The 27142-nt window shown below is 38.4% G+C and overlaps 4 protein-coding genes across 7 annotated transcripts; 1 reads left to right on the top strand and 3 right to left on the bottom strand.

The window, feature by feature from the left end:
- Positions 1–372: 372 nt before the first annotated feature.
- Positions 373–10185, bottom strand: LOC134180260 (exportin-5-like). Of its 3 annotated transcripts, none has more exons than XM_062647365.1 (36): positions 10075–10185; positions 8445–8569; positions 8308–8380; positions 8123–8251; positions 7703–8062; positions 7573–7649; positions 7413–7506; positions 7250–7339; positions 7068–7193; positions 6902–6995; positions 6727–6840; positions 6552–6670; positions 6451–6492; positions 6293–6388; positions 6185–6229; positions 6046–6129; positions 5878–5981; positions 5732–5824; positions 5054–5121; positions 4960–4988; positions 4647–4700; positions 4484–4572; positions 4324–4424; positions 4176–4263; positions 3969–4105; positions 3771–3868; positions 3651–3706; positions 3489–3577; positions 3352–3429; positions 3197–3267; positions 2773–2877; positions 2641–2697; positions 1879–1956; positions 1761–1826; positions 1602–1697; positions 373–679 (listed from the first exon to the last, which is right to left on the bottom strand). In XM_062647365.1, the coding sequence occupies exons 1-36, from the start codon at positions 10162–10164 to the stop codon at positions 539–541; spliced, it is 3456 nt and encodes a 1151-aa protein (XP_062503349.1). In that variant the 5' UTR covers positions 10165–10185; the 3' UTR covers positions 373–538. The 3 variants fall into 3 exon arrangements, with proteins under 3 accessions (XP_062503349.1, XP_062503350.1, XP_062503351.1); XM_062647366.1 differs by having other exon boundaries at positions 373–675; XM_062647367.1 differs by lacking the exons at positions 8123–8251; positions 8308–8380; positions 8445–8569; positions 10075–10185 and having other exon boundaries at positions 7703–7903; positions 7968–8062.
- Positions 10186–12243: 2058 nt separating this feature from the next.
- LOC134179918 (small ribosomal subunit protein uS5m-like) lies at positions 12244–16545 on the bottom strand. Of its 2 annotated transcripts, XM_062646941.1 has the most exons (10): positions 16513–16545; positions 14014–14138; positions 13877–13949; positions 13692–13820; positions 13272–13631; positions 13145–13218; positions 13033–13090; positions 12914–12976; positions 12712–12848; positions 12244–12652 (listed from the first exon to the last, which is right to left on the bottom strand). In XM_062646941.1, the coding sequence occupies exons 6-10, from the start codon at positions 13151–13153 to the stop codon at positions 12500–12502; spliced, it is 420 nt and encodes a 139-aa protein (XP_062502925.1). In that variant the 5' UTR covers positions 13154–13218; positions 13272–13631; positions 13692–13820; positions 13877–13949; positions 14014–14138; positions 16513–16545; the 3' UTR covers positions 12244–12499. The 2 variants fall into 2 exon arrangements, with proteins under 2 accessions (XP_062502925.1, XP_062502924.1); XM_062646940.1 differs by lacking the exon at positions 16513–16545 and adding an exon at positions 15642–15789 and having other exon boundaries at positions 13033–13218.
- Positions 16546–21055: 4510 nt separating this feature from the next.
- LOC134179436 (small ribosomal subunit protein uS5m-like) lies at positions 21056–25726 on the bottom strand. The gene is made up of 11 exons (XM_062646330.1): positions 25582–25726; positions 25478–25525; positions 24053–24160; positions 23408–23671; positions 22568–22602; positions 22415–22502; positions 21886–21932; positions 21774–21831; positions 21655–21717; positions 21453–21589; positions 21056–21393 (listed from the first exon to the last, which is right to left on the bottom strand). The coding sequence occupies exons 1-11, from the start codon at positions 25703–25705 to the stop codon at positions 21241–21243; spliced, it is 1125 nt and encodes a 374-aa protein (XP_062502314.1). The 5' UTR covers positions 25706–25726; the 3' UTR covers positions 21056–21240.
- Positions 25727–25735: 9 nt separating this feature from the next.
- Positions 25736–27086, top strand: LOC134179437 (cytochrome c oxidase assembly protein COX16 homolog, mitochondrial-like). Its single transcript, XM_062646331.1, has 4 exons — positions 25736–25812; positions 25870–25950; positions 26020–26085; positions 26954–27086. The coding sequence occupies exons 1-4, from the start codon at positions 25759–25761 to the stop codon at positions 27020–27022; spliced, it is 270 nt and encodes an 89-aa protein (XP_062502315.1). The 5' UTR covers positions 25736–25758; the 3' UTR covers positions 27023–27086.
- Positions 27087–27142: the final 56 nt, after the last annotated feature.

Below are 27142 nucleotides of genomic sequence, written 5' to 3'. Positions count from 1 at the left end.
ACACATTTTCAAACTTCCTGGTTCCATATAATGCTCGTCCAAACAACTGTGCTGATGATGAACTTCCAAAGTAACAACATCATAAACTGAAGAAGCATATCACCACATTGACGCACAAAAAGGCAATGGGCATAGATAGTAGATAGTCTAGTTAATTGCTGCTTCACACATTATGATATGACAAAGAATGTCTAGTAGAAACTAGTGACTTCAAGTCTCATTAGAATCAATTGTAATTGCTGTCATATTACCACGAATGGTTAATAGCAGTGTGTTAATCTGTGTGTGGCTGTGGTTGGCCTTGAAGGCACTGTACAGTCATATGCAGTATACTTAGACCATCATATAGACGGTTTATGTCAAGACCACAAGTAAGATCAATAGCAGACAATTATTAAATTATTAAAAGGTGGTTTCTAACAGTTTGTTTATTAAAATTTATTTGCAAGCATTTGGATACCCAGAGCTCCAAAATAATTACAAAATAAAAGTATTATCGCCTTCAATTAACTAAACCTCAGCATCAAACCTCATCATTTTATCTGTTGTCATGACCAAATAAAGACACAAGACTATCACTTTCAAAGATTTGTCCACTTTGATCTTTTCTCGTTCTCAACAATTTAGATAGCTCAAGTCTTGATTTGCACGACTTGGAAAATAACTCAGAGACCTCTCTCTAGAGCATAAACATCAGTTCAATAACATTCCATACATACATATCATGTTAGGGTAATAAGACTATCCTTAAAATAAGATTGTCCTTATCACAAACCTTTCAGACTAGCATTTTAGTTTTGTTGCCTCCATGCCAACTTCTAGCCTCTAGAGACTTGCTTTGTAAAGTACCGGTCACTATAACGCCAACATTTTCATGTTTTTTTTCTAAAGAATATCTAGTCAAGAAATTAAAGTGTTGCCTTTGTATACCCAGTGTGTACATTGGGGGTATGGGATGTCAAAGAGGGATAGCACCTCTGTCGGTGGGCCAGGCATATGCTTTGGAGTAGCTACTTCATTTTGATCCCCACTTGGCATCTAAATCTCACCCATGGTTCCAACCAGCTGTTAGCATGAGGCAATGGCCACACCCTGGTAGGCCGGTTTGACTGGCATGTTAAACCAAGTGCATGATGGTAACGGGCTGCAAACCTTAGGCATGTTGGGGCCTGTTCTCCGTTATCAGGTAAAGTCAAGATCTAGTGGACTGAACAGAAGAAACCACAAATAGAATTAACAGACACAAACGCATTACCAGCAATGCGCTGTGGAGTGCATACGGTTTTGTAAACAGAATGGCCGTCCACTGCACCCCGTTCGTCAAGCATCTTGACTTTGTCCTGCCCCTGGGCAACACAAATGGGCAGGGGTGAGAGAGTGAGGTTGAAGAATCATGCAAGTCTTCCTCTCTCACTTTAATCCAAATCTCTGACTCAGCAAAGGTCACGTTTTGTTAGCAAAGGAGAGAACCATCAGCATGCATATAAATAGAATAATAGTACTGTTGCAACAACAATACTAATAACACATTGCTAATTTGTATGTAATACAATAATATTAAATACTAAAAATTTCTATTTGAGAGAAACACGATTACTGACCCCAACAATAGGAAATAGAATATCTTTAAGTTGACGAATCCGCTGCCTGCGTTGTTTATCATTACATTCCTTTGCTAAACATAACTTGTTTAATATCTAGAAATATTTACATCATCACAACAACTATGTTGAACACGAATACAAATGTCATCAACCAACTTTAAGTTCTTCTTCTCCAACATTGGGAACACACTGTAGTACAACCACTATTGCACTCCTTGTCCCCTGCAAGCATATATATGTCATTGTCATGTACACGCTGCTCTACGTGTCTTACCCACAACTGATAGAGTTTCAGTATCAAGTGCAGTAGAGCACTCAAAACATTTGCCTGTTGACCATGATACTGCAATGCCTAGAAATGACAAAGAAAGGCTCCAACAATTTTGTCAACACAATCTTCATGCACAGTAGAAAAACAAGAGACAAATTGTACACCAATGTTCTTGTAAACAACAAACGTTTCTGACAACTGTAAAATTTATCTGTTATTTCAAAATGGCTGAAAGTGCAAACAGACTCATATACTGATCTTAAATATTGAATGTACTGAATTTTATATATTTTATTAAACATCAGATTTGTAACCAACAACAAACATTCTACGCCTAGCACCAAGTACTAAAGACTCGGCTAAGCAGCCAAACTAACAGAAACTGACAGAGACTGTCCTGGTTCTCAAACATGTGACATGATAGGCAGCTGTTATGTTATTGTGACCTTGCCAGATAATGTATCTATTACAATATTGTACAAATCCTTTGTCTTACTTGAAACCACCAGCTTAATTAAGTCTATTCAAAGGTCTGTCAAGTAGTCAGATAAACTGAACAGTAAATGCCAACATTTAGTTGATACAAACTTCTGTCGCCAGAACTATTACCGGTAACTGTATATATAAATCGTTACAGTACGCTGCACTGTTGACCAGAGACAGTAGTCAAGCCTACAGTATTGGCAGCCACAGCATTCTGACAATCGCTAACATCTGACAACTGTACATACTACAGCAAAGTATTAAAGAACAAGCTACAAGCACCTGCAATGCTGTTGTGAACAACTGAGCAGCTACTTCATCAGTCGATGTCAACAGCACCTTCAAATAGTAAACAAACAACGTCCAGTTGTAGCTGCTTATTCCAATGTATCAAACTAGTGTGTGTAAGCTCACCTCCATGCACACAGAACTAATGACACGAGCAGCCTTCATAGCAGCAAGATTATCCAGCCATGTCAAACATGAGAACAAAACAAGAACCACAGGGTGACACGTTTCCTATAACAACAACATTAGGAAACTGTAAAGACAAATAGATGGATATTTCTAAGCAAGTCAGCATAAGCTGGTGGATGCCACAAAACAGCTTGACCTGCCACGATGCACTGCTTAGCTACATAACATAAATATCAACACTCCAAGACTATTTAACTCAATTCAACTTTTCACAACTGACACGAAAGCATCTAGCCTGGAAACCACAAATAGCTGTTTCTTTGCAACACTCAGTTCACTTTATCGACCGTTAACTTAATTAATTAATTAACCAACTACAGCCTAATCAACTCTAATAACAGAAATAAAAAATTTAACTCACCTGTGATGACATAATGTGCTTCCCCAAATCGCTGACTATGTTCCCTTCTATAGTTGCATCATCCATATTTACTAAAATGAAGAAAAGTCAAATAACCTCCTTTAATTAACGAGTAATACAATTAATTGCTCAAACAAGAAAAACTGAGCACTTACCATCTACACTTTGGTAATCTGTTAGACTGTCATTTTCATGCTGTTGAGGACAGGCTTGCCTTTTGTACAAAACACTTTCTACAATTGCAATTGCAAAGACAAATCCAGACCACATCAAAAACAATAATGCCTCTTACCAAGAAAATCAATATAGTCCCTTGTGAGGCTAACTAGCAACCGATCATTAACTGCTTCTTCACGAGCCTGACCGCCCTCGCTGTCTTTACTATATATAATACATCAGCAAATACAAAAACTAAGAAATGAATGAAATAGTTGCTAGCTTTAGGACTCCATACAATTGACTAGTCAGAGCAGTTCTGGCTCTCATTTCCTCCCAACCCATACTTAATCGCTGTGAATAATAAAACATAGTGTACTATTCAAATTCTAGGATATGGTCAAATGTTGTACTCTACCTCTAACATGAACTTGGCTATAGGAGGAAGAAAAACATCCAGAAAAGGTACAACAGCATCTGTCGGGCAGTAAAGTATCAAGCCTCTCAAAGCTACCTGTTTTATGAAGTCAAGAATATTCAAACTGTGTATGCTCGTAAAAGCTGGATCCAATGACATAAAATAACTGAAAACAGGACCAAGAAAACAAAAGGATATTCAATATAGTTCTGACGTGGTAGTTGGGAATACACGGTAATGCAGAAAATGTAGTTGCAAGAAGATGCCGAGCAGCATTGCAACGAACTTGAATAGGTGGATTCAAAAACTGCCCTGCAGCACCAATGCAAGTGAAGCTACAAACAGAAAACATACAGTGAGGTGCCAGTATTCCACAACTCAAGTCAGAGCAACATTGGTTTTTACACTAATTCAAACATGGAGAACAATTGGCAGTGCAGTCGATAATGACTATCTGTTGACATGTCATCTCCTGTACTGGACGTAGACAATCCTACACCAAACACAATACATTGACCTCTTACATGTCAAACAGAACAGATCATGAAGTTACCTAATACCAAAAGCTTGTCACGATCCAACAAGTCCATAACATTTCGACACACTGGATGAATCGTTTCTACCACTTCAGGCAGCCACATGGCTGTTAATGCCCTTCAAATTCAAACGCGTTGCAAATTTGACATTTGAAAACAACTTCGCTAGCAACTAACCGTCCAATCAAGGTGACACACTCCACAAGGTTTAGCAGTAGACTATTAAATGAAATATCACTAGACTTTCCTACATGGCTTTCATTTGGCTACAAGTGTAAACAAAGCTGTTGATTCAAGTTAGAGTATAATTAAAGTATAACACACAGAACGTGTTCCTTACAATCACATGACTTTGTTTCAAAGAAACCAAAAGAATCTTCAAGCTGTAGACAACCTGAAAAACTAGGTTGGAACACACACACACACACACACACACACACACACACACACACACACACACACACACACACACACACACACACACACACACACACACACACACACACACACACGCGCGCATGCACACACGCATGCATGCACACACACACACACACACACACACACACACACACACACACACACACACGCATGCACACACACATGCACACACACACACACACACACACACACGACTCTTATGACTACTACAGCACCTGTGCCCGCAATGATCTTGCAGCTTGCTCTGTGTTTTCAGAGATTTAATGTTACACATCAATTACAACAATGCCTCTTGTATAAGATTAATACCTGATTCACTGAGATCATCACAAAGCCCAAAATGCTTCAAAACTGCAGAAGGAGATGATGAAAGAATCCTTCAAACAATCATAATCATGTGAATAGCAGATTAGAACACAAGCTAGAAGCATTACGTTTTGGGTGAGAATAACATTGACATCATACAATCACATTACATACTAAATTGTCAACAAAACTTGTTGCACCTATTATGGTATAAATTTCTAAAACTTAAAAAGCAACAGAATATGCCAAGATTGTAGTAACTCTCCGACACCGACTGCTAAACTGTCAAACACTGATAAATTACTAATTAATTATTCATTAATTGATTTGTAAGATTTCATAACAACAAACACTCTTCATTTCATGTGTTTATCAGCTCCACTCAACAAACCATTTCTGCATAATAGATCTGGTTAAATATCAGTCGATATAGATTATGAGAGAAGACGTGTCATTTGTGTAAGAATACAGCCAATAAAATACTGCACTGTAAGTATAAATTAATTATATATGTGTGTCAGCTCTATGACTGACCTACTATTCATGCCTCTATGTTCCAAATGTAATGTCAGATGTCACGTCGACTTCAAATTTACATGCTCCATACCAAACTATCATGCAGTCTACAATACAAAAACAGCCCCAAATCCTACGGCCAAAAACAAACAATTTTTTCCACACCTCTCCATGTCTTCTGACATAAGAACAGATTGAACTGGAGATAAGACCTCAGAGAAGAAGGCTACACGCTTGGATAAGTCTTCAACATGTTTGCTATACCACAAAAATTAAAGAAATCGTAATCATCAATATGCAGCCAAGATAACCTAAGTGTCATAACTGCTTCCACCAACATAGCTATTTCCGCATACGTAGTCGTAGAATTCTGAGAAAGATATATGACATGACTGTACATGTCATCAAAAAACACCTATAATGAGTTACAAAATATGTCAAATAAATGCCACATTTTGTAAAATAAAATGACTACCTACCTTCATGACATCATAATAATCTCTTGCCACGCTTATCACAATAGAACATGCATGCCTTCGAAGACTTATCACAGACCTTGACTCCTGATGAAAACACACACCGTGCATACAGAAACAAATAGACTTGTTAATCATTTACAGCAATGCATTCTGGTTGATCTTTGAACTCTACCGCTAAAAACAGCTAGCAATATATATGCATCATCAACACAAGCAAAGATACAACGTACAGTAATACATCGCATACCATCTTCATGATTTGAGGAGCAAGATCTGGACATACTCGAACGTACGGACAGAGTGCGTGCAAGCAACTCAGCTGATGGTTGAAAACACTAGGATTCTGTAACATTTGAAGCTACAGTTGAGAAGTTACACAGCAAAAACAATTTCTGTAAAACTCACAACAGAGCAAGATGACAAAAGTGCCTCAATGCTTCTGATGCCCTATAACAGACAGTATGACTCAAGTAAGTTCTAATAATAATATATCTGAGGGAAAGCACAGGCTCTGGTGGTGAACTCTTAATCACAACTGAAACAATGCAGTCGAGAAAGCAACTAAAGGCTTCCCATGCCAAAACAGCTAACGATGGCTCAGTGGTACAGTCAGATGTCTGAACTTCTGCAAACCAAATGCTGCTACAGATTTTACGTAAACAGATTTAATGGTAGATATACTGCAAGAGCTAGATGACAGCAACTGCATTAGCTGATGAGTCATTAGATCTTGAGCAACTGTGGGTATAAAAGAGGCTGTCAGTCTGATGACATCAACCAACGTACATCGAAATGCTATAAAACAGTTACACATTAACAGATGTACAAATCTATACAAGGTAATTACGTTACATACTTGCAAAGAAATTTACAAAATCGCCAGCCTCTTCGAAATCCATCCTAGAATAATTGCCTACATCTGATGTATCATCACACGAAGGATTACCAACCTACCCAGGAAAAAGACTTTACTATCAACACATCAAACTACCTCAATTAATGCAACAGAAATATATACATACTCTCATCAATTTACTTGCAGCATGCCTAATAACATCAGGTAATAAAGACTGTAGCTGATCATCTTGACTGATATGTTCATGCTTTAGAAAACTGAGCCACAGCTGAGCTGCCCACATGTTGAGAGTCTATATGTCAGAATTAAGGTTTAGAATAACAATCAATATACACAGTTAACATTTACTTGGCTCGGATGTTCTAGAAAACTAAGCATAGCTTGAAGGTATTTAAGAAAGTTTTCTGGCCTCTCTATTCCTGGTTCTTTTTCATTGCCCTTTATAGAATTAAATACAAACAAATTAAAAGCATAAAAATTATGATAAAAGTTATTGCCAAACTACTTATACCCATAAGATACAAAGCTGTGTTGTTCCCAGAGTTACAATCACCTCGCAGAGTCTCTTCAAAAATGGATAACTTTCAGTAGAAGAAAGACAATATCTATATATTCACATCACAACAAATTGTTTCAAATGCTCAGACAATTATTTATAGCCAAACATATACAGTAAAGCTTGATATAATATGCTCCACAATTCTTCACCGAACAGAGTCAATACTGGCTTTTGGTCAACCACCCTGCCCTACAAAGTAACACAGTTACAATGCAAATAGCACACTGACATAAAGAAAGCACCTTTCGCTTCACGACTGTTAAGAGACAATCAGCAGCAAGCATTTGATGACTCTTCTCAGTCAGCAAATGAGTAAGCAAACGAAGAATAATTCTGTCTTGACCAAATACACAGTCGAGCTCCGCCCAGTCCAAGTAGGCAGACAATGCGTTGAGAGCAGCCTGTATTAGTGAAACGTTTGAAGTGTGACCGCCTAGTTGCTGCTGTATTGTTGAGATGATGAAGTCAAAGATATCTGACATGCATTTGTGTAAAGAAATAACCAACTCTTGTCTTCTTTTCTGATGAAGAGATCTATCCAAACTAGACACATCTTCTCCAAGCCGACCAAACAGCAGCAACACTAACTCAAGCTGTACAGTCTGTAAATCACAAACAGCAGTACTTTATACAGTAAGTTAATTAAAACTAAACCTATATACCCCAGTCTGGCTAATAGCAGTTAGATCTGCCATCAGAGTTTTCCACTGTTGAGGCCAAGTTTTCTTCACAAGTTCACCAACTACACAAATAATTGCCTTGCTCAAAGCCGGAGAATAAGAGCAATAGTTCTGATACAACATCAACCTATTGAATTTGCCAGTAAACAATTAGTTAATAAACTCACTAAGGATATCAGTTGCAGAACTGTCTGTTGCCATGACGTTATCTCATCGATATGAATGTTTCCAAGTTGATGCCTATCGACAGTACAAATATCAATTAATTAAACAAACACACTGAGAGATATCAAAAGTGATTTACTCAATAGCATGCTGTGCTAACTGTCCACCAAACAATCGAACTCCAGTGGACAATGAAGACTGTGTTATGAGAAAAACTCCTGCAGTCCAAGCATCGTCGCATGTTGCTCTAAATTTCTCACATACCTAAAACCACATCAGCAATTTTAATTACAGATAGCATCATATACTACACACACACACACACACACACACACCACATGTGCACGCACACACGCACACACACACACACACACACACACACACACACACACACACACAGTAGGTATAACTTCTACAGTATAGCTGTCAACCTGTTTATGCACCCTAATGTTTCTATTATGCAACATGTTCACAATGATAAAAAAGTGCTCACTAGCTATAACAGCAAAACCATGAATATCAAGCAAATCTTTTAGTTGGCACTTTAACCAAATAGTGTCATTCAATCTCCCAGCCACTGACAATAAAAATGAATATTTGATGACAATATATGCAAAGCAAAGTGCATAAAAGCCAATACAAAGCAAAACATGCTACAATACAACATTCCCTCTCATTTCTTCATTCTATTCCTATTTGACATACAACTCATATAGAACACAACCATACCAAGTGTGGATCTACCATAAGGCCCAAAATGCCCTGGCACCTATGTCCTTAAAGGGTAGGTCACCCATTTCCCGGACGTTCTTCCATCCTGGATGTTTTACGGCATGTCTAAGCAGCAGTTAAGCTTAAAGCTTTTCCAGTTTAATTAATTAAAGTACCTCTGTTGGAGGTTTCAAACACAAATACCAGATATTGAAGTTGAAGACACAACAAGAAGAATTGCAGCAATATCTCTTGCACCTCTGGATGGTCTGTATACAGTCGATCCGCCATATGATCTTGGGCTTGTATTACCAATTTACGTGTCAAAATCAGCACATATCATCAGATATTAGAACTGTCCTACTAACCCATAGCAGTATGTCACCCAAGTTGTTAGAAATATTGACATTTCTTGTCCTGCCTCTTAAGTCCAGAAGTTGCTAGTTGTTGTGTTAGATACTTCTTTTCATGCAAGACCTTATGCTTGTCCAGAATTCTGAATATAGTGGAAGCACGTATGCTATTTCTGAACTGGATCAGGTTAACCTTGCATGCACTGCTGGGTAACGGTCTCGCACTCATGCATTTTCCTTACGGTTTAGACATTAACTATGAAGCTATCGTTAATTAATTAATGACTTCACTAGAAAGCATCCTCGTAGAATAGAACTTAAAAACTCTACTGATGAAGCATACTTTCACAGGATGACTTTTGCTGATAGTATTCGTTGTCTTTAAGTCGTATATTGCTCTTAAAATTTTAAATTAGCAACATATTAACTAATATTAGATTAAGAGGTCTAAAAGCTCATTAATCTTAACATTGGCACTAAACGAAATTGAACGCTGGATCCACGTCTGTACAGCGTATGCAAGAACACGTCAATTAAAAATACCCTAATATACAGCAAACCATAGCGTTAGCTGTGTCTAATATGCAGAAATTACAGTATAACATTACTGAGTGATAGTATAGTTTACTTTGTTGTACAAATTTCAATTTTCGGTGCCAACACAAATTTCCCACAACAGTGTTACGTATGAAATAGCACACTTACTTCGTACGCTCTATTTCTGTCTTTATGATCTATCGTAGGATCTAACGCAACATCGACAGCTTCAATGACAAGGCGTAAACTCTCCTCCATGTGGAGATCGTTAACGCACGCTAATTAAGTGACCTTGGGATGTAATGCGTACTCGCGCGTATTGCTGCCACACTCTAAACCTCTCCTACTTGTAAGTACAAGCTCTTCATCTTGTTCATTCTAAACACACACAGTGCTAAGTGCCCAACTGGCTAATTTAATTACTTCTAAAAACTAGAAGTTTGTATAGAAATCTTTGACTTCAAATGAAATGCTGCAATTAGTAGTCACAAGCTTAAATTCATTTGTAGGCTACATTCCAAAATCGAAATATAGTACTACAGCCCTTGGGACTGCAATTTATTGAGCATTTGACGCCTTCTTTTTGTCATATCCAGTAGAATGAGACTTGGATTTACCTCCATCGATATCATCCTCACATTGTTGACAGTTTACGTATACGGATTTGTTCTTATATCCACAGCGATCACATTCCCATTCGTCTTCAGAAATATCATGCATGCTGGCTCCTCCCCGTGCCTTCACCTCATTGAGAGTGGAAACAGAGGAAGTGGACATGACTCTCCAGGATAGTACGCCCTTCCGGTCTAGCAGTAAGCAAAGTCAGAGATTTTACTCACTAAGCAAATCGGAAACTCTACGACACCAATAAATCACATTAACAATTCCGTCCGAACAAATCAAAACAAAGTCATGATCACATTGCTAAGTATTAGTTAGAAACTCATGAACTCACTAACGAACAAAAGTGTAATCTAGCTTCACACGTGCGTACACTAATAAACCAAAGTGACTGTCTTCAACATTGAACTTACCGAGCAGACACACACGCACCTCTATGTCTCCGGCAAATGACCTTTCGCACATGCGTAGTCCATTTTCCCACAGTATTACGTTGATGGATCAAGTAGCAGTCATGTACTATGCGTACGTCGGATGAGGGTTTGTCGCCACACTGAGTGCATGTTATGTGATTACCGCAGTTTTTGTAGCAGCAGCAGCGGCAGATCCATTTCTCGGTAGCACGAATGTAATGCATGCTTACTCCGTCAGTTTCATGCGTTTTTTGGTCGAAATGGACCTGGCAAGCTTCACCGCTGTTATTTGCAATTGCAATTGTCTGAACGACGGAGTTACTAGAAGATATACAAACGTCAATCAGTCATCTACAGTTGAATCCAAAATTAGAGTCTAGACTCTACTCACATGCAATGTAGAGAGGCCGTTGGAAAGAGTGTTGATTACTAGTGAAGACTACAGTAGTGGTCTAACATCTTTATATATGTAGGGTATATGCTCTTGGTCACATGTACAAGTGTATTACTATTACAGAGATATAGTTGCTGAAAACGACATTTCCCACACGCGTGACAGTAAAATCCCCAACTATAGTATCTAGAGCTTTCATTTCAGGCGGGACACAAGATTTCAACATCATGAGAAAATAGCATGCATTTTCTCTAGCCACATGTACATGCATGACTCATAAGTTCTCACTTTGCTAGTGACCTGCATTGGGTAACTGGTAATTAATTCCTGTACTATGACAGAACGAGGAGAACACATATATGCTGACAGAAGGGGTGCAAATCAGACGTAATCATAATGTGGATGATTACACAGGTCATCATGCATGTGATGACACAGATGTGTTTCCTGTGACAACCAACAAGTTTTTAGACTAGATCACTCTAGAGCCTATTCTAGGGTAGCCATTGCCACCAACTTCAGGAGATTTTAGCTTATACAGGAAAATGTGACACCATACTCCTCTCTAATTAAGATGACATTAGAGTAGAATACTGGATTTTGATCATGACCCCTTGTGCGTAAGCATGAAAAAACAGAGTATATCAAAAATTGCGTGATAAATGTGCTGAGTTGACAGGAATGAGACAGTCACACCTTTTGTGTCTGGGGAAGTGCGCTAACACTTCTAAGTAGGGATGGTACATACATTTATATATATATATATATATATATATATATATATATATATATATATATATATATATATATATATAATAGTAAATATTAAATTCATCATCGTCACTGTGGCATAGTATAGCTCTGAAATGCTTCAATAAAATGCCACAACTTTTATATCATCTTGACATCACTTTGGCGCTAGCACATTCAGACAATGTTGAGACAACATTTTCCACTGTGAAAAAAGCTACCATCAAAGTATTGACCCATACCATACGCAGCCTCAGTGGTTGCTGAAAGTAATCCAATAACATATCTGAATCAATAATACAACTAAATCCTACTTTAATGTCATAAATCATAAATATGTTGTTCTGACGTACAGTTTGGCACATTACACTGTTTGTGCCTAGGTGTACACTAGTGTACATGCTAACATCAGTTCTCAATGTCTTCCATACCCTACTGCTTGTCTTGTTTTCTCATACAATACTCTCTCTTTCTCTGGCACTGCCAGAACCACTGGTCTCATACCCATCTCCGATCTCATCTCAACCACCCGCAGTCCTGTTCTATCTGCTAGCATCTGCGGTGTCTCCTAGTAACAAATAAGCAGTTGAAATCACATCTAGATCTTACAAGCTGTGAAAACAAGACCTGGCTGCATAGGGCTTTGAATGCAGCTTGAACAACATTCAAACGATTTTTTGACCCGATCACTTTGCATCGAAGATCACTAATTCCTACAAGTTTGCATATTTCAGTTACGATCCGATGGCATTTCAGTCCATAACCTTCACTCAACATCCAATACAACTAGTTAACTCGCAATCAACATGCAATTCATATTGCACCACACCCTTTACTCTTTTCTGCATAATAACATTTGTTCTGCAAAATCTACTCTTCACATCATGATAAACTGCAAAACAGACCAAGAATGTACTAGACAATAAAATATAGTCCACATCTACTTACTGGTGTGTTCATTGTAGCGTTCAACAAACTGAAGAACACTTGCAGCTTGATATCTAGCCTAAGTTACAAACCAGTGTATATCATTGATATAAACAGAGCAACTAAAAGCTACTTTTCGCATAGCAGAGTGAGCATCACCACCTCCAGCAACAGAGTCAATACTGGCTTTTGGTCAACCACCCTGCCCTACAAAGTAACACAGTTACAATGCAAATAGCACACTGACATAAAGAAAGCACCTTTCGCTTCACAACTGTTAAGAGACAATCAGCAGCAAGCATTTGATGACTCTTCTCAGTCAGCAAATGAGTAAGCAAACGAAGAATAATTCTGTCTTGACCAAATACACAGTCGAGCTCCGCCCAGTCCAAGTAGGCAGACAATGTGTTGAGAGCAGCCTGTATTAGTGAAACGTTTGAAGTGTAACAGCCTAGTTGCTGCTATATTGTTGAGATGATGAAGTCAAAGATATCTGACATGCATTTGTGTAAAGAAATAACCAACTCTTGTCTTCTTTTCTGATGAAGAGATCTATCACAACTAGACACATCTTCTCCAAGCCGACCAAACAGCAGCAACACTAACTCAAGCTGTACAGTCTGTAAATCACAAACAGCAGTACTTTATACAATAAGTTAATTAAAACTAAACCTATATACCCCAGTCTGGCTAATAGCAGTTAGATCTGCCATCAGAGTTTTCCACTGTTGAGGCCAAGTTTTCTTCACAAGCTCACCAACTACACAAATAATTGCCTTGCTCAAAGCCGGAGAATAAGAGCAATAGTTCTGATACAACATCAACCTATTCAATTCGCCAGTAAACAATTAGTTAATAAACTCACTAAGGATATCAGTTGCAGAACTGTCTGTTGCCATGACGTTATTTCATCGATATGAATGTTTCCAAGTTGATGCCTATCGACAGTACAAATATCAATTAATTAAACAAACACACTGAGAGATATCGAAAGTGATTTACTCAATAGCATGCTGTGCTAACTGTCCACCAAACAATCGAACTCCAGTGGACAGTGAAGACTGTGTTATGAGAAAAACTCCTGCAGTCCAAGCATCGTCGCATGTTGCTCTAAATTTCTCACATACCTAAAACCACATCAGCAATTTTAATTACAGATAAACTCACATACTACACACACACACACACACACACACACACACACACACACACACACACACACACACACACACACACACACACACACACACACACAGTAGGTATAACTTCTACAGTATAGCTGTCAACCTGTTCATGCACCCTAATGATTCTATCAGGAAACATGTTCGCAATGATAAGAAAAGTGCTCACTAGCTATAACAGCAAAACCATGAATATCAAGCAAATCTTTTAGTTGGCACTTTAACAAAATAGTGTCATTCAATCTCCCAGCCACTGACAATAAAAATGAATATTTGATGACAATATATGCAAAGCAAAGTGCATAAAAGCCAATACAAAGCAAAACATGCTACAATACAACATTCCCTCTCACTTCTTCATTCTATTCCTATTTGACATACAACTCATATAGAACACAACCATACCAAGTGTGGATCTACCGTAAGGCCCAAAATGCCCTGGCACCTATGTCCTTAAAGGGTAGGTCACCCATTTCCCGGACGTTCTTCCATCCTGGATGTTTTACGGCATGTCTAAGCAGCAGTTAAGCTTAAAGCTTTTCCAGTTTAATTAATTGAAGTACCTCTGTTGGAGGTTTCAAACACAATACCAGATATTGAAGTTGAAGACACAACAAGAAGAATTGCAGCAATATCTCTTGCACCTCTGGATGGTCTGTATACAGTCGATCCGCCATATCATCTTGGGCTTGTATTACCAAGTTACGTGTCAAAATCAGCACATATCATCAGATATTAGAACTGTCCTACTAACCCATAGCAGTATGTTCACCCAAGTTGTTAGAAATATTGACATTTCTTGTCCTGCCTCTTAAGTCCAGAAGTTGCTAGTTGTTGTGTTAGATACTTCTTTTCATGCAAGACCTTATGCTTGTCCAGAATTCTGAATATAGTGGAAGCACGTATGCTATTTCTGAACTGGATCAGGTTAACCTTGCATGCAATGCTGGGTAACGGTCTCGCACTCATGCATTTTCATTAGGGTTTAGACATTAACTATGAAGCTATCGTTAATTAATTAATTAATGACTTTGCTAGAAAGCATCCTTGTAGAATGGAACTTACAAACTTTACTGATGAAGCATACTTTCACAGGATGACTTTTGCTGATAGTATTCGTTGTCTTTAAGTCGTATATTGCTCTTAAAATTTTAAATTAGCAATATATTAATTAATATTAGATTAAGAGGTTTAAAAGCTCATTAATCTTAACATTGGCACTAAACGAAATTGAACGCTGGATCCACGTCTGTACAGCGTATGCAAGAACACGTCAATTAAAAATACCCTAATATACAACAAGCCATAACGCAAGCTGTGTCTGATATGCAGAAATTACAGTATAACATCACTGAGTGATAGTATAGTCTACTTTGTTGTACAAATTTCAATTTTCAGTGCCAACACAAATTTCCCACAACAGTGTTACGTATAAAATAGCACACTTACTTCGTACGCTCTATTTCTGTCTTTATGATCTATCGTAGGATCTAACGCAACATCGACAGCTTCAACAATAAGCCGTAAACTCTCCTCCATGTGGAGATCGTTAACGCACGCTAATTAAGTGACCTTGGGATGTAATGTACTCGCGCGCACTGCTGCTACACTCCAAACCTTTCCTACCTGTAAGAGTCAAGCTTTTCATCTTGTTCATTCTAAACACACACAGTGCTAAGTGCCCAACTGGCTAATTTAATTACTTCTAAAACTAGAAGTTTGTATAGAAATCTTTGACTTCAAATGAAATGCTGCAATTAATTAGCCACAAGCTTACATTCATTTGCAGGCTACATCTAAAATCGAAATATAGTACTACTGCCCTCGGGACTGCAATTTATTGAGCATTTGACGCCTTCTTTTTGTCATATCCAGTAGAATGAGACTTGGATTTACCTCCATCGATATCGTCCTCACATTGTTGACAGTTTACGTATACGGATTTGTTCTTATATCTACAGCGATCACATTCCCATTCGTCTTCAGAAATATCATGCATGCTGGCTCCTCCCCGTGGAATCACGTCATTGAAAGCGGAAACAGACAAAGTGGACGTGGACATGACTCTCCAAGATAGTACGCTCTTCCGGTCTAGCAGTAGTAAGTACAGTCAAAGATTTTACTCACTAAGCAAATCGGAAACTCTACGACACCAATAAATCACATTAACAATTCAGTCTGAACAAATCAAAACAAAGTCATGATCACATTGCTAAGCATGATTAGTTAGAAACTCATGAACTCACTAACGAACAAAAATCTAGCTTCACACGTGCGTACACTAATAAACCAAAGTGACTGTCTTCAACATTGAACTTACCGAGCAGGCACACACGCACCTCTATGTCTCCGGCAAATGACCTTTCGCACATGCGTAGTCCATTTTCCCACAGTATTACGTTGATGGATCAAGTAGCAGTCATGTACTACGCGTACGTCGGATGAGGGTTTTGTCGCCACACTGAGTGCATGTTATGTGATTACCGCAGTTTTTGTAGCAACAGCGGCAGCAGATCCATGTTTCGGTAGCACGAATGTAATGCATGCTTACTCCGTCAGTTTCATGCGTTTTTTGGTCGAAATGGACCTGGCAAGCTTCACCGCTGTTATTTGCAATTGCAATTGTCTGAACGACAGAGTTACTAGAATGTACAAACGTTAATCAGTCATCTACAGTTGAATCCAAAAATTAAATCTAGACTCTACTCACATGCAATATAGAGAGGCCGTTGGAAAGAGTGTTGATTACTAGTGAAGACTACAGTAGTGGTCTAACATCTTTATATATGTAGGGTATGCTCTTGGTCACATGTATAAGTGTATTACTATTACAGAGATATAGTTGCTGAAAACGACATTTCCCACACGTGACAGTGAAATCGCCAACTATAGTATCTAGAGCATTCATTTCAGACAGAACACAAGATTTCAACATCATGAAAAATTAGCATGCATTTTCTCTAGCCACATGTACATGACTCATAATTTCTCACTTTCAGTATTCTTCCCTGGCATCTCAAGACGTGGCGACCCGCCACGCCTTGGCTAAATCTTACAAGGACACGCCCATTCCCGCCTTCCCTTGGCTAACGAGGCCACGCCTTGACTTATGCCTGCCACGCCTTACTATCTATGTGTAAGAAATGGAAGACCAGTGGTTTGGGTTCTTGTGCAACGTCATAGAGACTATCCGACGTCATTTGGTGGCGTATTCGCGCACATTCCAATCCGTATATGCGTGTATGGAACATTCAGTGTATGAAACGTCCATTCAGTTTCAATTTTGGTTTTGGAAATTGGATTCTACTAAAATAGTCGGCAATAACTGCTAAATCTATTTGTCAAATAGAATGAAAAAACAGGAATTGAATATTGAATTTACATTGTCAGGAACCATTTTTGCTTGCAATTAAAAATTGAAAATTGATTTACATCCTGGACCACGTAAATGGTGCCTTGCGGTAAATGATAGCGCTCTGCTAATTCAGTTAATTCATTAGCTAATTAGGGCGACAATCGGTGGTGTTGCCGTTAACACCACAGTCCTGTAATTAGATAAATCGCCGAAATTAGATGTCTAGAGAAGTGTTGGATTTAATTTGCGCTCAGTACACGTGTACGTACATGCATGTCTAGGTGATGGCTTTGAGCGATGCTAAAGATTTAGTTGAGCAAATGGTAAATGAAGAAGAGACACACGCCGCAATCAGTAAAGAGCTAGTGAAAAGAAATCCAAGACAACGCGGTTATTCGGAAGGATTCTGAGCTAAGCCAAGTCCTTGTGAAGCCGTGCATTTAACTTACCAGAAGGAGGAGTCACGACTAGTCAAGCTTGTGCTACTACTAAACGAAACGGAAGTGATGAAAGTATTCATAGTTACTAGTTTTACCTGTACTGGAGTGGTACTTTGAAAAGAATTGACATTGCATTTTAGTGGTAAATAATTGTCACTATTCCATATGAGTTGATATCCATATATGTAATCATGAACAATCTACCTGAAGTGCAAGTTTAATACAATTTTCCTTGTCATGTTTGAACTAAAACTTCAAACACAGTGAACCAAGTCTGAATTTCTGACTTGTAACAGATGATCTTCATCTTGTACGTGTAACAGCAGACGTTTTCTTCTCCCACTGGACACAGAGAGTGGTCAGGCTGTACATCATACATAATCATGTAGTGAATACATAGAAAACCAATATTGAATAATTTAATAAAACCTAATTAATTCACATACATGATACAAACACTAATGATACCACCAGAAATCTTAGAATAAGCAGACAGCTAGACAGTTGAACTGTTTAAGTTAATTACATCTAAGAGTACCTGTATCAAATTATAACAATATTTTAGCATGCCATGGGCAACTACCCCGTGTAGACGTAAATTCACTGCATATCTCATGACATGAGCAACAGAGTTCTTCATGTTAGTAATTCCTGTAACGCAAGCAAGAAAGTTTATTAGTAGAAATTTGATTTCATAGAAGTAGAAGACAATGATAGGTAGCAATCATGCATCAAATATATTGAAATTATCAATAAGCCAAATATAAACAGCTAAAGAATGCGATGCATCACATTGGATCCACTGGTTTCAATTCAGAGTTGAATTGTCCTAACCATCTTACAAAGATTTGCGACTGTACTGTAGTAACACACACACACACACACACACACACACACACACACACACACACACACACACACACACACACACACACACACACACACACACACACACACACACACACACACACACACACACACACACACACACACACACACACACACACACACACTAGCTGGTTATATTATAACTCAACTCAATCCATCCTCACAAGATTTCTTCTGCTACAGCAGTCATTCCTTTCGAAGTTTCCAAACTAAATGATGCCAACATTTGATCAGCCAGTTGTCTTTGAAATTTTTACTAGCAGGAATAAATTTTAAGCTTGCCGTAAATCGTTTAGATAGACAAATCAAAGAACAATACTAATATGCCTTCGTTTTACGTTTCTGTGTGAGTATATCAGTCAGACGAAAGAAATATTTACCGCACGCTAGACTTATACGGGAGCGTGGATTGAGCCGTCACTACACCCAAGCCAGAGCCATATATATATGGCTCTGACCCAAGCCCCTAGTATCAGCGTGTTATTTGAGCGGTTTGTTTGTCAATTGTCACCTAGAGTGTACCTAATGAGTGCAAATACGGTACAAAGGCCGCTTTAGAGCGCCAAGACTAGCCACCAAGGCGCCTATCAACAGGAAGTCTGCTGTTTTCAACAGGAACTCTAACCTTTTTTGTTTTTCAAATACTCATTGCTTTAAAGTTTGATTAATTGACGTTACAATAGCAATTTGTGCTGTTTCTTTGTCTGAGATATTCTAGAAATTTTATTCAATGTCAGATTTCAATGAATTAAAAATCAAATTTTATGTTGGATTCAATTTTCAATTTTCAATTTAAACTAAAAATTGAATAAACGTCCCATAGATGCAAATTTCAATAAATTGAAATTCAATTTTTATGGTTGGATTCAATTTTCAATTTTCAATTCAAATAGAAAATTGAATGGACGTTCCATTGTGCGTGTATGGAACGTTCATTTTCATGGACGTTTCATACACTGAATTCCGTATGTGAGCCACGCCCTCAGCAGCTGATTGTGCATGGAGTCGTTATATTATTGGTGCGTTGAGAGAATACAAAGTACATCAATGCTTCGAATTGTTTTGTTGAAGCGATAGCCCAAGTTCTTCTAGTGGTGTTTTTGGCACCTACGGAAGTCGATCTGAGAGGCGTTACCCTGCACAGGTTGTAAGACAATGCACTGATTACAAACGCCAAAACGCGCTTGAACAACTTCGGCCCAAAGCCTAAGTTAGCGTTAGTGATACGCTGCGCACGTCTCTAGCTAGCGTCGATATCGGCACGGAAAATTGTCACCGACTGCTTAGCGAACTTGTCTAATAGTGATAAGTTACTACTAAAGCTATTACAATCGATTTTGTGATTTGCATTGGCTTGGAATCTAATGGGAGATGCAGGCTTTCGCAGATTAGTGATCATAGCTTCCTTGTGTTGTACTCTGTCCACGCATAGAAATATTGTACAGCTAACATTTTAGACCAAACACAAGCACCCTATGTTGCTCTAGCACTGCACCGCAAAGCGCCACTCAGATGACCACGCCTACGTTTGAAATAAACACGCCTACAAGTGCTTTCCATTTAGCCACGCCTACACCGCCACGCCTTTGAGATATTCTGGGGAAACAATGCACTTAGCTATAGTGACCTGTATTGGGTAACTGGTAATTAATTCCTGTACTATGACAGAACGAGGAGAACACAACCAACAAGTTTTTAGACTAGATCACTCTAAAGCCTATTCTAGGGTAGCCATTGCCACCAACTTCAGGAGATTTTAGCTTATACAAGAAAATGTGACACCATACAGAGAATTCTCCTCTCTAATTAAGATGACATTAGAGTAGAATACTGGATTTTGATCATGACCCCTTGTGCGTAAGCGTGAAAAAACAGAGTATTAGAAATTGCGTGATAAACGTGCTGAGTTGACAGGAATGAGACAGTCACACATTTTGTGTTGGGGAAGTGCGCTAACACTTCTAAGTCGGAATGGTATATATATATATATATATATATATATATATATATATATATATATAATAGTTAATATTAAATTCATCATTGTCACTGTGGGATAGTATAGCTCTGAAATGCTTCAATAAAATGCCACAACTTTTATATCATCTTGACATCACTTTGGCGCTAGCACATTCAGACGATGTTGGGACGTTTTCCACTGTGAAAAAGCTACCATCAAAGTATTGACCCATACCATACGCAGCTTCAGTGGTTGCTGAAAGTAATCCAATAACATGTCTGCATCAATAATACAACTAAATCCTACTTTAATGTCATAAATCATAAATATGTTGTTCTGACGTACAGTTCGGCACATCACACTGTTTGTGCCTAGTTGTACTAGTGCACATGCTAACATCAGTTCTCAGTGTCTTCCATACCCTACTGCTTGTCTTGTTTTCTCATACAATACTCTCTCTTTCTCTGGCACTGCCAGAACCACTGGTCTCATACCCATCTCCGATCTCATCTCAACCACCCGCAGTCCTGTTCTATCTGCTAGCATCTGCGGTGTCTCCTAGTAACAAATAAGCAGTTGAAATCACATCTAGATCTTACAAGCTGTGAAAACAAGACCTGGCTGCATAGGGCTTTGAATGCAGCTTGAACAACATTCAAACGATTTTTTGACCCAATCACTTTGCATCGAAGATCACTAATTCCTACAAGTTTGCATATTTCAGTTACGATCCGATGGCATTTCAGTCCATAACCTTCACTCAACATCCAATACAACTAGTTAACTCACAATCAACGTGCAATTCATATTGCACCACACCCTTTACTCTTTTCTGCATAATAACATTTGTTCTGCAAAATCTACTCTTCACATCATGATAAACTGCAAAACAGACCAAGAATGTACTAGACAATAAAATATAGTCCACATCTACTTACTGGTGTGTTCATTGTAGCGTTCAACAAACTGAAGAACATTTGCAGCTTGATTTCTAGCCTAAGTTACAAACCAGTGTATATCATAGATATAAACAGAGCAACTAAAAGCTACTTTTCGCATAGCAGAGTGAGCATCACCACCTCCAGCAACAGCAAACCCTATCATAAAGAACGAAATGACATTATCATATGCTTGACAAGTCTAACTTCAGGTTATTTTTTCTAGTTGCGTCTCATTAGTAAATAGCTATTTCTGTAATTCTGAAATCTCATACGAAAGTGCAGAAATATCATTCAAAATAATTAATTGACAGCAGACTAAACAGTAGACACTAAAAACAACCAACACCAACAACAATAGCACAGACTGACATGTACTTCTGTGTAAAGCTAAACATTTCAGAGTAAAATTTAATCTGCAGGTGTGAAATAAGGCAAAAAGCTAAAGTACTGACACCACGCTTGATAGAAAGAACAAGAATACATGTATTGTTGTAAAAAAAGATGAACAGTTAGTTAGGTCACCACCATAAATTCAGTAGAAACGATATAATACAATATTAGCTAGTCATACATCACTCCACTATATTAATTAGTTATTTAAGTAAACAAATTCGGCACCCATAAACAACCATGCTAACCTGCAGCTCCATTCTTGTTTCCAACCACAACTACAGCTCGTTTCCTCCTCTTCCTCCCAGCATGTGTCATGATAGCAACATTAGTCAACTACACCAAATACAAGATTAGATTTAATTAACTAATTAATACTTATTAATATAGACCAACTACACCTCTATTACTCTTGAATCAAATGCATCGAGTACACCTGCAACACAAGAGAGATGAGGGATGAGGTTAGACTAGCATGTACAATTCCAAATATCCCTGTAGTTCCCTTAACTATTAAGTTAAATCTAATGCAGCTAGTCCTCACTGTATCTTCCAATAAAGCTTGACAGCATAACAGTGGCTTGGCAAACACAGTATGTAGATTTCCCCAATAACAACAAGGGGTTTTAGTACTACATAGTTGTTTATCCACATACTTTGTCACAATACCTTACTTATAGTCACAGGGTTCTAGCTAGGATTGCAGCCCAACCGTCACAGGCGGCCACATTATTGTTTGGCCATGCCCTTTTGGCATTTGTGGAGACTTTGCTTTGCTCTCCCTATACTTTCTGATCGAGAGCCTACTAGGTAACCTCAATCTCAAAATAGCTCTAATTTCACAAAATCAGGTAGAGCCGATAGCATTCGTGATCATCAGTCATGCATTTTGTGTTTTTCCAGTCAACACTGTACAAAACAGGCCTGTGTACAAAACATGATGGTAAAAATGGTTCTAGCTAGAACCCTGTACAACATCTGCTTTTCATTTTTTTAAATTAGAAAATACATCTAATTATTAGTGTATCTCACTTTACCTATAATAAGCCACAGCACTTGTGCTCATGCAATGTACAAGAATGCACGACTATGCTTAGTCTCTCTAAAGCTTGTTGAGTTTGTAGCATTGATCAAATTGAAGCTCATGGCAATCAGTGGCAACAACGTATGCAAACTTTGTATTACAAACCGCAACAACAAAAGCCAAAAGAAATATGAAAACTAAATTAGGATACACTTACTTCCATCTGGTGTTTCAGGTGAACCATAACTTCTTCCTTCCCAGCTCTTCCCACTCCATCCCTTTACGTAAGGTATCTGAGGTTTCACGCTTACATGTTCTTTCAACTTCCTTCTATTAACCATTGCTACATCATCCTCATCATCTGTTTCACTCTTAGATCGAAAGCTCTGACGAGATATAGGTCTCTGAGCATGACTCAAACCTGTTTCCGGCAAAGGGGGGAGAGGAGAATTTAATCCAGGGAATTTCATACCAGCCTTGCCTGCATGAGAACAATTAGTGAAACTGTTGTGTGTAATGTAGCTAATGGATCTTAATAGATACCCTTGTAATTCAAACTAAAGTGCATTAGTCTGACTCTACAGTCACCAATATGTGTGTGTGTGTGTGTGTGTGTGTGTGTGTGTGTGTGTGTGTGTGTGTGTGTGTGTGTGTGTGTGTGTGTGTGTGTGTCTGTGTTTGTCTGTGTGTGCCCGCGTGCATGTGTCCGCATATGCACACAAAGAGGAGACCTGACAAAACATTACAATTCCAAGCCATTACATAGCCCTCACATAAACAAACAATATCATTAATTAATTAACAAGAAAGCACAGACATCATTACCACACCATTACCTAATACAAACTGCGTATTACTTTACCTAAGGTAAGTACATCACTGCTAGGTTTCCCTTTTCTAGCGCCTCGCCTTCGTCCTCCTCGACTACCACGGCCACCACTTACCGATAACAACAGATCTCCATAAGTCACTAAACAGCACAGCAAATAGGAAACAGATTAGGCCATTTATACAACACCACAATTATGATCCACACCCCATGCTTTTCTCACAAGACACCATGCAGTGCCATATTTTAAAACTAGAAACTGTAACCCCTACACAAGTTCCTTCATCGTTTAATTAACAGACTACAATTACATACAGCAACAGTAACAACATTTAATACAACAAAAATTGAATTAATTAACAGTTCAAATTCTATTATATATCTGCATACAAATGCAGAGTTAGAACCTAATTAATTAACTAATTGATGCAAACTCCGTGACCAACACTTTGATCTCCTCACTTTGATGTCCTGTAGTCAATCAGGAATCAGTCATTTCACATTCCCACTACTACTAAACGTTTTAATTAAATGGTCAAACAAGTTGCAGTCAATCCAATCAAAAGGTTACAATACCCGTTCAGTGTTAACTAGTCTAGCCATCACGCATGCCCTCTGTTTGCAAGCTTGAAGTTCAGACAAGCCTAAAAACTGTGTGCCCCTGCTGCTACGGCCAGACCAGGGGCGTAGCATGACCTCAGAAATGGGAGGCTAAACTTCAACTTTAAACGCCCACTTTTATGGACAAGCCTACATTTATTGGCTTCTAATTGGCATATCCAGACTGGATAAAAGGGGTGGTGTATATACTATATACAGCTTTGGTCCTCACATGTATTTACAGTCCACAATTTTTATGACCACACCTACAAATAATGGGCTATAGCCTGGTCCAACCCATGCCACGCTACGCCCCTGGTTAGACTAATTAAATTTCCTTGATGCTTGGATTCACTGGTCTAGTAATGAGTACTGAGCTTGACCAAAATAGAAATAAAATTGGATGTGAGCATGTGCAATGATATTATGCTTGATGTAAATGACTTGGTAGTACATCCTACGACTTCGTATCAACGTGACTCCGCAAGTGTAACAGTGCCTGGCGACAGTTAGGTATCCACTTGGTATCAGCGTCTTTTCTTTTAGTGTCTATTTTGCCATCTACATTTGCATGCAGTGCAACAAACACTGCACAAGCTCAAAATGCCACATGATCATTACTTTTTTATTTCAGTTGGTCGGTCCAGGTCTCATGTTCGAAATATATCTGAGTATCAAAAAATTTAGTTGGTCTGGCGTAAGTCAAACAGTTTGGTAGACTGCTGTAAATTAGATACATACAAATCAGCGCTATTAGAAACACTGAAAGTCAGAGTGGCATGATGCAACTATACTTCAAAATTGAAATTGTATTTGCATGTTCACTGTACACCAATGACTATTAAATTTCAAGCTTACTGTGTGCTAATGAATCGGAACTTTTCACCCATGACGTCAAATGTATTTCTGGCAAAAGAAAATAATTAACTTAGAGCCTACAGAAGCTACTCAAACGGTCTCACGTCTGTACAACATCCAAATGCGAGTGTCCAATGCTGAACATTGTCTCACGATACCACACGACCATCCAGAACTGAGAAGTCCATTGCAGGACATTCCCATGCGACAAGCTGCTCTCAACGCCATGTTGACCTTTTGATATCAATTGCCAACGATCTGTTAAGCGAGGCTCCATCGCAATGCTCCAGTTTTTGCGGCGCAGCAAATTTTTAAAAATTGGATTTCCGTTTTTGGTACTTGTTTACGCGAGCATTATTACCTTCGTGCGTTAACGTTTGCGTTTGTGACAGCTTTTCGTCGTGGGAGGTTCATTTGGCCTTGCCGAGTTCGCTGCTGTAGGAGTTGATAGGAAAGATGAGAAGACTAGGACTGTAATAAATAATTTCGTGCAAAGTTTAAGTGGTGTGTTACACTACACTTCGGCTTGCTGTGCTTTGCAGCTGACATCAGAGGAAGTGCGACAACTACAAACTGGCAAACAGACAACCCTAGAAGAACTACATCAGGTAGTGACATTAATGAGCTAGTCTAGTTAAGAAAATTGATTACTTGTACATCTTAATACGAAAACATTGAAAGTAAGTAGCATTTGGTAAACTGATTATGACAGACTTGTCTGTGCAATTAGTGTTATGAGTATAGGGAGTTCTCTGACATCTTATTGTGATGTTTGTATAGCTCGACCTAGGACATTCAAATTGTTTTGCTAGAAATACATTCATTATTATGTCACTGACTGATTTTTGGTTCTGCACACTTATACTGACCCATTAGAATCAGGGTGCTAGAGATTACTGCATATATAGATCGAGTGGTGAATATGAGTAACAGTTATTGGTCACCTTAACAGTGTTAAGTTTGTTGATAAGGCCACACCAAAGGTATCTGATTGGGGTAACTTGAGGAAAAAAGATATGTGGGCAGCTGGGTGTTGTACTATAAACGCTCAGGTCAACCCAATTCTCTTTGCACATGCTTCCACCTGACACTTTAGACAGAGGATCTAATAACAACAATGAACAGAAGATGACACGGTTGACCTACAAAGTGTGTGCATGTGAAATAAAAGAATTGACACAGGCAAGTGGGTTGATTACCCAAATTTATGATGTTTTGGGTTTGACCTGACATGTTTAATTATTCCAATTTCATGATTAAAACTTCCTTAGTAAGGTCAGATAAGAATTATGTAAACCTTATTTGCCAGTTTATAAATTCACGTGATTAAAAAACATTGAAAACAAAAAAACACAGACCAGTAGAAATGTACTGTGGATGTTTTGGTTGTGTAGATGCTAGACTGTCTAGATATAATTGTGGTGGCATGCATATGCATGTTTTCCAGCTGATAGAAAACGCTCTTATGTCTTGTAGGAGCTACAAAAGAAACTAGACATCAATGAGTGGGAGAACGTTCGAGTACCAAGACCCTGGGATGAATAGTCAAACATTAATTTATGTTTATTCAACACATTCAAATTTCTGTTAAATTTGTACAAATTGAAAATGTTTATGTTAGAAATGCTGCAGCAGATTCGGGACTAATCATGGCATATTATATAA

Source organism: Corticium candelabrum, chromosome 5 (genome assembly GCF_963422355.1).
Source record: "Corticium candelabrum chromosome 5, ooCorCand1.1, whole genome shotgun sequence".
Lineage (NCBI taxonomy): Eukaryota > Metazoa > Porifera > Homoscleromorpha > Homosclerophorida > Plakinidae > Corticium > Corticium candelabrum.
The sequence above is the reverse complement of the archived record's forward strand: the minus strand, read 5'-3'. Positions and strand labels throughout refer to the sequence as shown.